The 15,992-nt window shown below is 34.5% G+C and overlaps 1 protein-coding gene across 1 annotated transcript in view; it reads left to right on the top strand.

The window, feature by feature from the left end:
• Positions 1-1,198: 1,198 nt before the first annotated feature.
• SYCP1 (synaptonemal complex protein 1) overlaps positions 1,199-15,992 on the top strand; it is a gene marked incomplete at its 3' end in the record, with an annotated part of 72,934 nt that continues 58,140 nt past the window's right edge. The window contains exons 1-11 of the mRNA XM_081325442.1: positions 1,199-1,257; positions 2,331-2,377; positions 2,848-2,964; positions 3,746-3,824; positions 4,412-4,458; positions 4,903-5,067; positions 8,501-8,568; positions 11,344-11,417; positions 13,733-13,791; positions 14,578-14,647; positions 15,312-15,385. Of these exons, the coding sequence (XP_081181568.1) occupies positions 2,339-2,377; positions 2,848-2,964; positions 3,746-3,824; positions 4,412-4,458; positions 4,903-5,067; positions 8,501-8,568; positions 11,344-11,417; positions 13,733-13,791; positions 14,578-14,647; positions 15,312-15,385 (792 nt within the window). The 5' untranslated portion in view covers positions 1,199-1,257; positions 2,331-2,338. The remainder of the gene's footprint in view (positions 1,258-2,330; positions 2,378-2,847; positions 2,965-3,745; positions 3,825-4,411; positions 4,459-4,902; positions 5,068-8,500; positions 8,569-11,343; positions 11,418-13,732; positions 13,792-14,577; positions 14,648-15,311; positions 15,386-15,992) is intronic.

Raw genomic sequence — 15,992 nt, 5'->3', positions numbered from 1 at the left:
ATGGATTTTATACTGGATGGGTAATTCTGACTAGTATTAATGATATTAATATTAATTATTCCCAAACTTTTCATTTTATTTAATTACTCATTTGAAGTTTCCTGATAATTTCTATTATTGTAACTTTGAAAATATATATCTTAAAATTTTGCTGTTTTATATTGGAGATATATTTGCATGTTAAGAATTATTATTCATATTTAAAATATTATGTAAATGACATCTGAATATAAATCTAATATTTTAAATTTTGTTTAGTGCAATATTTTTCGGGTATATATTTAAGTCTAATAAATGCACTATCAGTCTGATTTTCTGCAGCAAATGAATTGATTTTATATGCTTAATTGGGTCAGAAATCTTTATTTCTAAAATACATTTGTACACGTTTAAAATAGTAGTCCTCTAATTTAAAGTCATATTGCGTTATTTCAAAATCTGGAAGAAATAAAACAGACCAAAAGCAGAACATTTTGTAATACTAGTTTCACAACTAGTACTGTAGCACAGAAAACTGCTGCTGGATGGTACTTTGAGGTTCCGTTAGTCCCCAGTTGAAATTTTTGCGAATAAACACCACCTAATTGCTCTTTTTGTTGGTAGAAAATACATTCACTGCACATCTTCATTATCCTGTCTGATTTGGTTGCGCGCAGATTCTCTAATGCTTCCCAATTCGGCGTCAATGAAATCGGCTTGCTCCGTTTCTAGATGCAAGTGGTGGCGAGACCTTCATTACTTTCTTTACACCATTTGCGAATGTTGAGTAGCCTTACCCATCTGAAAGGTAGTTAATCCTGACTAGCTATCGGCGGCTTTTCAGAACTGAATTCGGGACGGGCATCTGTTTGCGAAGCCACAGTTCTTTATGTCTAATAACGTATTTCCCCCCCCCCCAGTGCTTATCACAATGAGTCCAATTCGCTACATAGCTTTCAGTTTAGGTTTTGTGAGGACTTCGGGTTGTCTTCATCAACAAAACCGGGGCCAACTGTTCGAAAAGGATCGCGGCAGGATAATATACCTGCAAGGCGGCCAGATGATCTTCTGATTAACGAGATACCGATCATTCTTTATCTTTTAGGCAGACGCCCCGCCCCCTTCTCTCCCCCCTGAATTAACTTCAAACAAAAAGCGTTAAACCGTAGATCTGCGGCTCGCGCTTTTGCACACGGCTCTGGATCGATTTATTTCCCGCCTTTTCCTTCTAGATTTGCTCCAGTGCTTGGGTCGTTCCGCTCGGTGCTGCTGTTTGAGGTAATGGTCCATTCACGCACGGCTCTCCTGGGCTGGCCTAAGGGGCTGTATTTCCATCTCGCTTTCTCAGCGCCTCGCAACCTCCTTTGGTCACTTGTCTTAACGTATGATGTATTCGAGAGTAACATTTTATCGTGGCTGAGAACGGGATCCTATACCTGTGATTTTTATGCATGATTTTAGAGTATTTTTTTTAGAGTTTTTCGGTTATAGATGTTATTGCACTATAAAATAAATGTTTAATAATAAAAATATTTGATCGTTATTGTAACTTGAATGTGCCAATCAATAGCGAAATGCATAAACTATCAAGTTAAACTTGATGTTAGTAATGTACTATTTGGTATTTGCATTCATTGTCGTTGGAATGTAAAATGTACATTTGGTTTCATCAATAATGTTGACAAATGACACACTGTCTCAGACTAAAATATTACCTGAACATTATTATTTTTATGCTGATGGCTTTTCAAAATGATGAGAGATTGACACTTGATCTAGAAACCCGTGTCCTAGAGAGAGTAAAGCAAGAGGAGAGAAATATAGATAAGTAGAAAAGAAGTACATTTGTTTACATTACACATATTCCTAAACATATTGATACAAAAGTTTCTGAATATATTGGGAGTCATTTACAGGTAAATAGCTGTGGTTTTAGTTACTCTCCTGTTACTATACTTTAAATAAACACTTTATAAATTAATCATTTCTTGACAGTTTTGTTATTATATTTTGATTTAAAATAAGTTTTTGTACTTGCATCTTTTCCTCTAGTCTAGATAATGTTTAGACTTTGTGGTGTTATGTCCTTTCTGTCTGCTTCACCAGAATCAGTCTTGCTGAATTTGAAAACTACTTTTCTATTTTATTGGCACTATAATATTCTTCATTAAAATATTGAGAAAAATAGCAATCCTATGGAGATTTTTCATATATACTAATGAAACCTATGCAAAATTAACAACTTTATCCAGAAAAATACTTTCTAAATAGCTTTAATACCAGCTAAACATTTTACCATTTATTTTTATGTTTGTTAATTTATTCCATTTGTATGCTTTTGAATCTGCCAGAGACTCCAATGGTTTACAAAAATAAATCAACAATGAAAACATCTATGGTAAAACATTTTCCTTAACTTGAATTATTATAATAAAAATTCAGTATAATAAAACACTAGATTAGAAATAATGTTTTGTATTAAGAAATTAAAAGAACATATTTAGGCAATTCAAAAGCTGAGGTTCTAAACTAAGGAGATAGTATAGCTAAATGTATGTATCTCAGAAAAGTGGCTTACTATGATCTTATGTTCTAAGATCTTATGTTCTATGTTCTATGTATATGTTTATTTAATTGAAATTAGCTTTTTAAGCAATATATATTTTCTTATTTTTTATTCCAACTATTAAGTAGTAATAATTCTACTGCGTAATATTAGTCTACTATCTAGTAGTTGATTGTATAAGAGCTCATACTGATCTGCAGAGTATGAAAAGTTCAAAGAGAAGCAATCTGATACAATATATGCAATAAAGCATAAAACATTGCTAAATGTTATTTTGAGATTTGAGCCTGGTGTCTTTTTAGAGTGAGAAAGAAGAGAAATCTTTTAAATTTACATTGTTTGTACCACCAAGACTGAGTAACACCCAGGTGTCTGCAGTCAAACCACAAACAAGTACACGGGATGAGGGTTTCTTTCAGGTAAATATGAAAATATCCTTTTTTCTAAGTAGATGCAGAAAAATGTTAGTTTATCTTATAAAAACTGAAATATATTTGAATAGAAAAAAGCTTTTTTTTAAAAAAAATCAACACTTATTAAATATTTTGTGTGAAAACTTTGGAAATGAAATAAAGTATTTTGAAATTAAAAATTAACATACTCAATTACTAAATATTTGTCCCTAAACAGAAGTTTTCAATCAGTTCCCAAAAGTTTTCCTTCATAACCTGAAACTGCTTATCAGACAGAGGCAGCACGCTGGGTTAGAAAAATGAAGCTTGGATCCCAAAAATCCAGGCTTCCTTTTCCAGCCCAATGTGCCATTCTTCCTCTCCTCTGTGAGCTAGTCTTTCTAGTCTTTAGAAATGCTGCTTTCGCCAGCTTTCTGGCAATCTTTCTGAAAGGTGGACAGGCTGGAAAATCTTGTTATGCTTCAGAAAGATCCTTTTTGCTGAGTTTTGTTGATCAATAGAGAGTTGTGTATCAGAGATCAGAGGTGTGGAAAAGTTAGCATGTGTACTATTTCAATGGACTTAAATGCATTTAATATTAGATTGGATCCAGATCTATTATTACATTTTCTGAGACTTTAATAGTTCTAAACTTGTCCTGTGAAGGAATAATTCATTTTAACTGACTTTTTCATTCTGAATCATAATTTAATAGCAAGTCCTATTGTTTTCATGTTTATATATTTCAAAGCAGTATGCCTGTGAGTTACTATGTTATAATATATTACTATTTTCATATTTTTTTCAGAATTTTACTAATGGAACAGAAGAATATTATAACTCATCTTATGGGATGAAAAATATTTCAAAGCATATAGAAGTCATTGGTATGTTAAAGGATAGATTACTGGATTTAAAATTGCATTGTTTTATATATGTAATTGATAGATTTCCTATTGCATTTCTATTTTCTATATCTCGTTTTATTTTTCATTTATGGTTTATGGTAATCAGATGAACATATGCCCAGCAGGAAATATATATTGTAGTGTGTAGTATGTACTATAGTGTACACATACTATAGTATAATTAGTATCTTCATTCAATAGTATTTTAGTTCATTAATTTATTACATATACTAGATATACATATATTTTCCTTTTATCATGATTCTGAGAGTTTACAAACATAAAGCTGATAAAACCCATGAAACTTAGAATATAAACAAAATCCACTATATCAGATCTGACAAATACTATTAACAGATAAAATTACAAATAAAAATGGTAGCCCATTATTTAATAAGTGTTGAATTTTTAAAAAAACTTTTTTCTATTCAAATATTTTGTATTTTTTTATATATATATATATATGTATAATTTTTCTTAGTTTGTAGTTTTTATCTTTGTAATGGTAAACTAATGAAATTTATATATATATATATAGAATGGTAAAAAAATGTCTCATTTTACAGATCCTTCTCCACAGAAAGTAAAACTTGTTCCTGATGTAGATCAAGAGGTCAGTTAAGTATATAATACAAAAGTTGTATTAAAATTGGATTGCATTAATTTGGGAGTTTGGTTATGTAAGCAGTTGAAGAACTTCCCTTTATACACCTGTAGTGCACCCCTATTTTGGTACAGTATAGATATACAATTGTATACAGTATACAATTTCCTGAAAGGTAGTACTAAGAAATCATCACCTACAAGAAAAAAATAATTAGCTATAGAAAATTACTGTCATCTCATTTTTTTTGTTAGTAGTTCAATGTCCTTAATAATTTATGTAGTTTTGAATAACTGAGATGAGAAAACTATTTTACTGATAATCTTATGGTTTTTATGTTGCATATTTTTTTTGTATATCCAAGGCTAGGTTTAATGGCACATGTGAGTATAAAGACTAGATAATATGTACTTAACTAATTGTTGTTTATTACATTGGAACCTACTTTTGTAGAATATGGAGACAATGAATGAACTTTATTCAAGGCTTTATAAAGAAGCAGAAAAGATCAAGAGATGGAAAGTCAGTGTACAATATGAATTAAAGGAAAAAGAGAAAAAATTGCAAGAAAATAGAAAGATTATTGAAGCATTGCGTAAAGCCATTCAAGAATTACAGGCAAGTGTTTATTGTATTTTGAAATAGAATTCAAAATAAAGTAATAAAATAAAAATTCTAAAAACTTAATGTTTAAGATATTATGCAATTTTAAGATAAATTCTGTGAAAGTTTTATCATTTCTCCATTGTATGTTAGGGTAATTGCAGACAACTAATCTTTCTGTTTCTCAACTCATTCAAAAGTTCAGAGATTTGTCAAAGCTCTTTTTACTGATTGCACACAACAAGACACTATGATCATGGATATGTTTATATATTTTTGATTCTATAAAATTCACAGAAAAATGACAGTAAGACTTACCCTTTTCTACCAAGAGTGAACATAGAAAATTGTTAAATAATCTTTGTTTGCTGGGCTATCTCAGTTTCACACAAACATACATGATTTCTCCCCCACCCACCCACCTAGTTTTAAAAAAAGTTTGTATTTTTAACTTCGCCATGGTGCTATAATTTCATTCTTTCTGGCTTCTCTGCTATAGTAAGGTAGTTTTTAGGTCATATTGTCATGTCATTGCACTGGGATCCTAGAAGCTGGTAAGTGAAATGAATTGGCCATTCATCTCTAATTCTTTTTGCTTTTATGATAATTGCAGCTTGAAATATAATTTCCATGCTGATAAATAAGTCAACAGTGATGCAAGAATTTGCAAATAATGATAAGACTATTGCTACACAATAATAACATTAATTATATGATGCCATAACTGGATACAATGATGAGTATACAGTTATAGTACATACCGGCATCTCGGGTTAGCCAGGTCGTTCCATCATTAATGATGGGGGGTGAGGTGTTACCCCCCGTCGATAGGGCTTGCAACTTGGGCGTCCTCTTGGATTCACAGCTCAATTTTGAAGACCATATAGGAGCCGTGACCAGGAGGGCTTTTGCCCAGCTTCGCCTGGTGCGCCAGTTGCGGCCCTATCTGGACCGAGATGCCCTACCCACAGTCACCCATGCGCTCGTGACCTCCCGTTTAGACTACTGCAACGCTCTCTACATGGGGCTGCCCTTGAGGACCACTCGGAGGCTTCAACTGGTGCAGAATGTAGCCGTGCAAGTTGTTATGGGAGTTTCCCGATACTCCCGTGTAACACCTCTTCTCCGTGAGCTGCATTGGCTTCCGGTTGCCCTCCGGGTGAGATTCAAGGTGCTGGTAATGACCTATAAAGCCCTAAATGGCTTGGGTCCGGATTATCTAAGGGAACACCTGCTGCCGGCATCAACTTCCCATCCTGTGCGCTCCCACAGGGAGGGCCTTCTCAGGGTACCGCCAGTTAAGGAATGCCGGCGGGTTATTCCCAGGGGAAGGGCGTTCTCTGTGGGCGCGCCGGCCCTATGGAACCAACTTCCCACGGAACTCAGGACTGCCCCCGACCTTCGCTCATTTCGCCGGGATTTGAAAACCTGGTTCTTCGAGCTGTTTGGCCCAGACCAAGGGGTTTTAGTTTACTTTAATTTAATTGGGTTTTAGTTTAACTTCAGGGACTGTAATTTAATTAATAGTTTTAATTGATTTTAATTTTGTATACTATGTATTTTAATTTTCCCTGTAAGCCGCCCTGAGTCCTACGGGAATAGGGCGGTATATAAATTTAAATAATAAATAAATAAATAAATAAATAAATAAATAAATAAATAAATAGTATCAAAATCAGTAGATCGTTCATTACACTTCATTCTTGGGATTTCCCACCATTTTCATACAGTCTGGAAGAGCTTTTAAAGTATAAGCTTTGTTGAAAAGAAATGTGAATATGTTTTATTATATTCACCCACAATATTTGCTAAATTAAAATTAATCAGAATAACTTGTAGAAGTCAATCATAAGATACATATTTTTCAGGCACTGATTAACCCCAAAAAGAAATAATGGGATGGATATCCATGAATGCATTTATGTATTAATTTTACATATTAAAATGTTACAAGAATTCTAGCTTCTAGTTTGTTTCTATCAGCTAAAGTTTCAAATTAATTTGAAGATACATAAATGCATGTTGAGAAAACTGGCGTGGAGTTTCACAGCCTATTAACTGTGGCATAAAGACTCCATGTCAACCATTTTTAGACGATATTTCCTCATGACACAGCCTTCATCACAACCATACTGAGCCCACTGGAGCTGGTTTACATTACATTTCTCTTTAGCTGTTTCAGTTTTAAATCCATGTTTTCTCTTATTGTTTTGCTACATGTTTTGTCATATGCTTTTTCCTTGACACTTCACTGTTGATGTTGACAATGATTTAATTTATTTATTTGTTACATTTATATGGCTGCCCATCTTACTTGCAATTTTAATAAGTAAAAGCTACATATAAAAATAAAATGGGAATATGGTTTAACTACATACAAAATAATCATTTAATGGGCACCATAATTGAGATCTCCAAGCCCAATGGAAATTCAAAATTTTGATTGGTCAAGTGCTCCTACTAGCCATTTTCATTTGCTACGAAGACACATGCCCTCTCTCATTGCCCAGTACAACTGTCTATGGTAATTTTGGCTTGGTCTGCAAGAGAGAGATGGCATTTGAATTTCACAGAGACATGATACTTGGTGGGTATTTTGCTATGATCTGAGTTCCACATATACACGGCATTAGCATTTTCTAAAGTGCTATTAGACCTGTTTTTAAACATCTCTTTAATGGTACTTTGAAAGAACAATAGAACTATATTTAAAACAAGATTAGTACTGGGTTCTAAGATCTGGGTTTTAGCTATGTATTGCTGGTTCTTCCCCAAAAGAATACCTTACAGGTTTTCCTTTGTTTCTCCTATGAGGGTTATACACAGCCAGATTTTCTACTGATTGGAGAAACGGAGTGCTATTTGTATATCCCGAAGTAATTTGTGTTCTTAAAGGGTAGTTCCAGTGCTGACAACCATGGTTATTCACTGCCACTATTCTCTTTTACTACTGTAGCAATACTTATGGATTTGGAATATTTGGGAACCTGAGTAAAAGTGTTAATAGTCTGCTGGTTTCTATTTCTAGCCTGATTGACAAGTCACAGGCATAGCTCAGAAGTAAGGCTGAGGCAGAAGGGAATGGTCCATTACTCCTTGGAAGATGTATTCAGAAGTAGTCCAAGTGATAGGTTACTTATTGGTGTGGAACAACACCAAACCAGCAACTGTCACTAAGGGAACCTGTAAGCTGTCTAAAGTCTTTGCTCTCTACACGTATAACAAAATCTGGCCTATCACTTATTAAGGAAGTAATTGGTGGTAGTTTTGGATGTTATGTTGGAAGGAGAAATAAAGATTGTCTTCAGAGCAGCATAAATTGTACTAGCATACTTTCTGTCAACTTGAGGACTGAAAAAATGTACATTAACAGTCATGAAGAAATTTATATTTGGCAGTGACAATTTACTCAGACTAAAACATATCCTTTGCATCTTTATGACTTTAGTTTGAAAATGAAAAATTAAGCCTAAAACTTGAAGATGAAATACATGAAAACAATGAACTTCTAAAAGAGTAAGTAATATTAGTAAAACATTACTAAAATAAATTACTAATAAAATAATTTATGGAACTTAAATAATTATATTGTAGCAAATGGCAATACCCTTCTGATATTGGCTGATTTCAAACAAAGCTAAGTAATATATGAAAGCTAATCCTTGACTTCAAACCACAAATGGGACTGGAATTTGTCATTGCGGTTTTAAGTTGAATCTGATAGTACCATTTTTATGATCATTAAGTGAATCACTGCGGTAAAAGAACACTATAGTCGTAAGTGCAAACCCATTCTTCAAAATGTCACAAATCATGATCACATTACTGCAACACACTGCAGTTGATTAAAAATGCAAGCCAGTTGCCAAGAGTCCAAGTTGCAATCACATTAACATGGAGATGGTGCAATAGTCATAACTGCAAGGACTATTATAAGTGCAAGGACTACCTTTTTCAGCACCTTCATAACTTCAAATGATTGCTAAGTGTATGGTCATAAATCAAGGACTATCTGTAGTTAAATCAGAATGGAGCTGGAAGAGACCTTGGAGGTTTTCTAGTCCAACCCCCTGCTCAAGCAGGAGACTACCATTTTAGACAAGTGACTGTCCAGTCTCTTCTTAAGTTCGTGATGAAGAGCTCACAAATTCTGAAAGCAAGATGTTCCACTGATTAATTGTCCTCACTATTAGGAAGTTTCTCCTTAATTCCAGGTTGTTTCTCTCCTTGATCAGTTTGCATCCATTGTTTCTTGTCCTGCCCTCTGGTGCTTTGGAAAATAAGTTGGCCCCTCCTCTCTGTGGCAACCTCACAAATATTGGAATACTGCTATCATGTCCCTCCTAGTCCTTCTTTTCTCTAGAGTTGAATGGGAAATCATCAGGAAATCCTAGGGCTGTGGGATAGTTGAAGTGGTGAGAAAAATTCCTCACGAAAGTACACTATCGTTAATTTGTTATCAAGGAAAGACATAAATGTGTCCAGATGGTACCAGAAGTTAACCAAAAGTCACAGTGACATATCTTGCCAATTTCATTCATTCATTCATTCATTCATTCATTCATTCATTCATTCATTCATTCATTCATTCATTCATGTATGCTGCCATCTCATTAAAAGCAACCCAATTTAGGCTGTTTTGAAGTGATAAACCTACAACTTGACCAACATCTATCTCACCTATCTCTAATCACAATTTTTTTTTATTTTAATCTCATTTATATCCCGCCCTTCTCTGAAGACTCAGGGCGGCTTACAATTTAAGCACAAACCAATGTGCTTAGCAATAGCCTTCATTTTATGTATATGCCTGCTTTATTCGGGCTTTCGTCCCCCCCCAGCAGCATTATTTACAAAGTCAGCTTATTGCCCCAAATGAATCTGATATCTTGCATTTATCTCAAAGGCTATCTAATGAAATGCTTCTATTTTTAAAATATTTTTTCCCTCTTGCCAAAAGTGAAAAATTGTATTTAGTGAATTATTGTTTGTTTTCTTAATAAGTTTAATTTAATTTTAATTAACAATTTAATTATCTTAGATTTTAATTTGTTATGCATGATTCATCTACTTTTTAATGATTATTTTACAGACATTTTTGTGACTTAATATTGACCACATTGTATGCACAGTGTGTTTACTTTCTTTGCAAAGAAAAGAAAGTTTCTTCTGCGGCAGAAGAAACAGCTGCTCCAATTTCAGATTAATAATTCTTGCATGTGGAATGGGCTTCATTTTCTCAAACCATCAAGCATCATAGGATCAGATAGGGCTGGAAATGTTTCTGGTCTGGGATGTTCTCATTCCATGCTAAAAGGTTTTCTCTACTTTGGGGTGCCTTCTATTGGATTTGAGGGGGGAGAGATATTACAGACCACACTTAAGTAAACAGGTCTCTCTCTCTCTCTCTCTCTCTGTGTGTGTGTGTGTGTGTGTAGTATAGAACAGTGGTTCTCAACCTGTGTCCGTGGACCTATGAGGGGTGCGATTCACAGGGGGACCGTGCTTGAAAAAAAGTTATGATTTAAATCTTGAGTTAAGTCTTGGAGGTCTTAAAACATATTTAAAGGGGGCTGTGGTGAAGAAAAGGTTGAGAACCACTGGTATGGAGCAACCACAACACTTCAATTTTTAAAATAAATAATTTGTTATTGCTGAACAAGCCAATTACTTTCTACTCTCATGAAACCATGAAATCAAATCATGCCCTAATAGCATATTCTTTTTGATGTGTTGTTGTTTTCATCTCAGCATAGCCCATGAGTAAAGTAACCTCTACCTGATCTTAACTATTCTGGTGTTAAACTAGCATTTTGTCTTAATTCTGACATTACCAGGAATAGCTGGAAGTTACACCTGATCAGCCTTTACTACTCTTGTATTACCCTTTAATTGGATAGAAGTGAGAAAACGTGCTGCGATTGGGAAAAGAGGCAATAGAGGGTTGGCTACAAGTTGATAGAATAGCAAATTTAATATCAATAGTGTTTTCTGCTGGTGAAGAACATGTGCATTTCTTCTCAGCCATGGAGAAAGGTTGTGTGATAGTTATGAATAAGCAAGCTTCCTTCCACAACAAAGCATTTTGTTAAAACAAGCAAGCAAACTTAAAAATTTATGCCCAGCAACACAAATCTTTCCCTCCCCTTTGTTAGGCAATAGGTCTTTTACTTTCATTGAAATTCAATGAAGAAACTACTCCCAGAAATTTTAAATTGCTCTTTAAAAAAATTTCTTTGTAAAGCAAGGAACTATCAACATAATGTTGTTAATATTATCTTTTCTCTTCAGAAACAATGCTACAAGACATTTGTGCAACTTGCTCAAAGAAAAATGTATGCAATCAGTGGAGAAGTGCAACAAATGTAAATATACTTGGCAACATTTATCTTTTCCATAATATAAATCGCAACAAAAATGCTGCTATTTTACTTAGTTATATGTGAATAAAAAAAAAATGAGGTGGTTCTTCACAAAATGTTTTATTACATATTCTATTATGTAATAAATCTTAGTACCTACATTGACTTAAAAGCAAATAACCTATTCATCTACCCATCCTATGCTTAACCAAGTAAACTATTATGTCATCCTTATATTCAGAATTACTACTTGGCTGGTCAGTTCCTCAAGAACTATAATACCTAAATAGGAGTTTACCTATAAAGTAAAAAAGGCGTTTTAAATTAAAATTGTTTACTTGGTTAAGCATAGGATGGGTAGATGAATAGGTTATTTGCTTTTAAGTCAATCTAGGTACTTAGTTCTTACATAGATAGATTTTCTCTAAGAGGATCTGTTCCCAATCTCATCCTTCATGTCTGCCAGTGTAATTGAGTGTATTCATATTGCTGCTAGTGGTCTTCTTGTCTTTTCTTCCACTTTTCCCAGCATTATAATCTTTTCAAGAAATTACCATATTTTTCGGACCATAAGACGCACTTTTTCCCCCCCAAAAAGATGGGGAAAACGAGGGTGCGTCTTATGGTCCGAAGGTGATCTATATGGCCAGCCCCAACCTCCGCAAGTGGAAAGCAAGGGAGATTGCCAGGAGCACGAATCGGCACGTGCTGAGAAATGCCGATCTCGCACTCCTGCAATCTCCCTCGCTCGGTTTCAGCTTCCCTTGCTACAAGAGAAAGCAGGCTGAAACGGAGCGAGGGAGATTGCCAGGAACGCGATCTCGCACTGCTGCAATCTCCCTCGCTGTGTTTCAGCCTGCTTTCTCTTGTAGCAAGGGAAACTGAAACCGTGCGAGATCGCGTTCCTGGCAATCTCCCTCGCTCCGATTCAGCTTGCTTTCTGCAAGAGAAAGCCGGGCTGCAGGACTGCCTCTGTGGGTACTACTCTAACACAGAGAGGGAAGGACAAAGAGGGAGAGAAGGAAGGAAGGAAGGAAGGAAGGAAGGAAGGAAGGAAGGAAGGAAGGAAGGAAGGAAGGGACAATGGGAGAGGGAGGGAAAGAGAGAAAGATAGGGAGAGAGAGAAGGAAAAAATAGGGAGGAAGAGAAAGGGAGAGAGGAGAAAGAGGGAGGGAGAGAGAGAGAGAGAGAAGGAGAAAGAAAGGGAAAGAAATAGAGGGAGAGAGAGAAAGAGGGAGAGGGAAAGAGGGAGAGAGGGAGAAATAGAGGGAAAGAAAAATAGAGAGGGAGAGAAAGGGAGAGAGAAAGAAGGAGAAAGAAAGGGAGGGAAATAGAGGGAGAGAAAGAGGGAGAAATAGAGGGAAAGAAAAATAGAGAAAGAAGGAGAAGGAGAGAAAGAGAGAAAGAAAGAGGGAGGGGGAAGAGGGAGAAAAAGAGAAGGAGAGAGATAAATTAAATTAGTAACATGATTGTTAAGTGAATCTGGTTTCCCCACTAACTTTGCAAAAGGCGATCACATGACCTGGAACAATGTGACCATCATAAATATGAATAGATTGCCAAGCATCCGAATGTAAATCACATGACCCTGGGGATGCTGCAATGGTGATAAGTGTGAAAAATGGTCATAAGTCGCTTTTTTCAGTGCCCTCGTAACTTTGAACAGTCACTAAGTAAATCGTTGTAAGTCGAGGACTACCTGTACTTTATCATTTTTTTTCCTTTTTGGGGGGGGTGTCAAGTTTTTGACACCTTGTTGGGCGACTGGTGGTACTCGGACATTGCCTTGTCCTAAAAGTGGTACAATGGATGAAAAGGTTGAAAAGCCCTGTTTTAGTATACTGATACTATTTGGTTCAGAATATTTTTTTTTCTTGTTTTCCTGCTCTAAAAACTGGGTGCGTCTTATGGTCAGGTGCGTCTTATGGTCCGAAAAATATGGTAAGTCTTCATATAATATGTCTTTAAGTATGGTAATTTGAACGGGGTCATTTGTGCCTCAAGGGAAAACTGGTTGATTTGTTTCAAGAATCATTTTTTGCTTTCTTGGTAACTATGATATTCTCAGAAGTCTTCTCCAACATCAAAGTCCAAAAATGTCAAGAACATAGGTAGGAAAGCATTTTTTTTAATAAAATGTATAACAAATTGATAGGACAATCAGAAAAGCCTGCTTTATTATGACAGATTTTAAAATACTCTGTCCTAAACACTCAACATTTAATCCTAATTTAATTCTAACTTGAATTATTTATTGATATATTTTATTAGACACTGTAACATTTTTTATTCTACCATATCATTAATTTTTTTTAAAGATGAATGTGAACGAGAAGAAACCAGACAAATGTATGTGGATCTTAACAATAACATTGAGGTAATACACTGACGTTAAAATACTTAACATAAATGTTTAGACCTGTAGTTTAATAATGCATCTGTAGCTGGACCCTGAGGCTATTAGATGTTCCTTTAGCTAGGGATGGAGGAAATGCTACCTCAAAAAGCAGAAAGTGATTGTGGTCATGCATCAATACTTAAGTTGCTGTAGCCTTTCCCCCTTAATTTTTTTTAAAAATATAGTTATGAAAAGCTCAGTGAAAATATAGTTGACTGTATTCACCAGCGAGCAGTGGTGGGGCAAAGGTTAGAAGGCAGTATTGCAGGCTAATTCTGCTGACTGCCAGCAGTTCGATTCTCACTGGATCAAGGTTGAATCAGCCTTCCATCCTTCTGAGGTTGGTAAAATGAGGACCCAGATTGTTGGAGGCAATATGCTAACTCTGTAAACTGCTTAGAGAGGGCTGTAAAGCACTGTGAAGCTGTATACAAGTCTAGATGCTATTGTGATTGCTATATTTGACTAATGTTTATTTCATTATTCTGGCTTAATATTATGGAAAGATTTTCTTGATTTATTTCCTTTATTTATTTTAAAAAATGAATGAGTTGTTAAAGAGAATAGCGTTTAAAAATGTACAGTGACTAGTCCTGAAGATGGAGAAACTATTGCAGGCAAATATCAGTGACTGAATATAATATATCATGGGACATTATTGTGTGCAATAAATATTAATGTTAACTCTGAATATCTTTATAAAATGTGAATATATTAACTTCTTCTGGAACATTTGTTTTTATCCAATTTTATTTACATTTTTAGAGAATGATAAAGGCTTTTGAAGAACTTCGTGTACAAGCAGAGAACATCAGGCTGGAAAAGTATTACAAAAGTAAGAATATCTGGCATATGTGTGATGCATAATAAACTACCAAACTAAAATAGTCTCTAAGATTTGGAGAATTTTTGATTCTCTACGAATGCCATGTAAGTCATCATGACCAATTAAAAGAGAGTTGCAAAAATGTAATTTTGGTTTTGAAATTATTGCCTCCTGTTTTTTTGTGTTTTCTTTATTATAAACACATATAAAGCATATAGTGGACTTAACTCTGTTGAGACATTAATTGACATTCAAAATGTGGAACATATTGCAAAATTTATATGTAGAATTTATCAGAGGTTTCTATTGTTTGTATTCCTTGAGAAAAGGAGTCTAAGTCCTGCCCAAAGTGAGACATTTTGGCAATAGCTTGGAAAACCTATGCAGCAGGTTTTCCCATCCAGCACAAGCCTTCTGTCTTGTTCCTTCATGACTTTTTATCAGCTCTCATCTTTAAGTAGTATTGCTCTGCTATCACTTCAAGACCTGGTGATACATTTTGGAGCAGGTTACCTATTTGAGGTTGCAGTGAAATCAGTATGAGATATGATTAGCATACAAAAATACAGTATGTCAATTATCTTATTTTAAATGAAGTACTTTACTATATAGATAAAATGTCTTATTTCTTTACTAATTTAAATAATAATGTAAATTATTGTTATTTTGGAAGTAAAAGAAGCAGCTGATAAAATAGAACAGCTTGAAAAAGGACACAAGAGAGAGATAAATTCCATGGAAACAGAGGTTTGTTTTATGATTACATATTTTTGTTAAATCAGTTATAATTAATGTATATAAATCAACATATACATTTATATACATTATAAATTATTTTTCTTTATAAAACTTTTAGGAGTATTTTGTTTTTATAAAAATAATATATATTTGGAAGTCCTTAACAGAAAATTATAGTTTTCTCCTAGAAGACAGTCACAATCAGTTGTAAAAAGAAAATAGTAAAGAGATGAGTTAATGCATTTGAGAGAAAGAAAAGGTGGTGTTAAATTATTGAAATCTCCATTCTACGTTGGATGGAAGAGTAGCAGAATTTAAAATATATGTTTTGTTAAAAATCATAGACTTCCAAGATCCATTTTTATCATCAACTTCAACTCCCCTGCTTGGTTTATGAATCCCTATTGAAGCATCCCAGATAGATTCTTGTGTATTCTTTGCTGGAAGATAAATGAAGTGGAGTCAATTTGTGTCATGATAACTGTAATTAGTTCAAAATGGAAATAGCAGAATAGGGAAGCTGTAGCAAAATTTTGTACATAACTCTAAACTATAGTGAGCAATATCGACAACTCTTCGGATCACATTAAATCTAGGAATAGTATGCTGAAGATTG

The sequence above is a fragment of the Vipera berus genome (genome assembly GCF_964194415.1).
Source record: "Vipera berus genome assembly, chromosome: 3".
Lineage (NCBI taxonomy): Eukaryota > Metazoa > Chordata > Lepidosauria > Squamata > Viperidae > Vipera > Vipera berus.
Note: the sequence above shows the minus strand (reverse complement) of the source record. Positions and strands in the feature narration are given on the sequence as shown.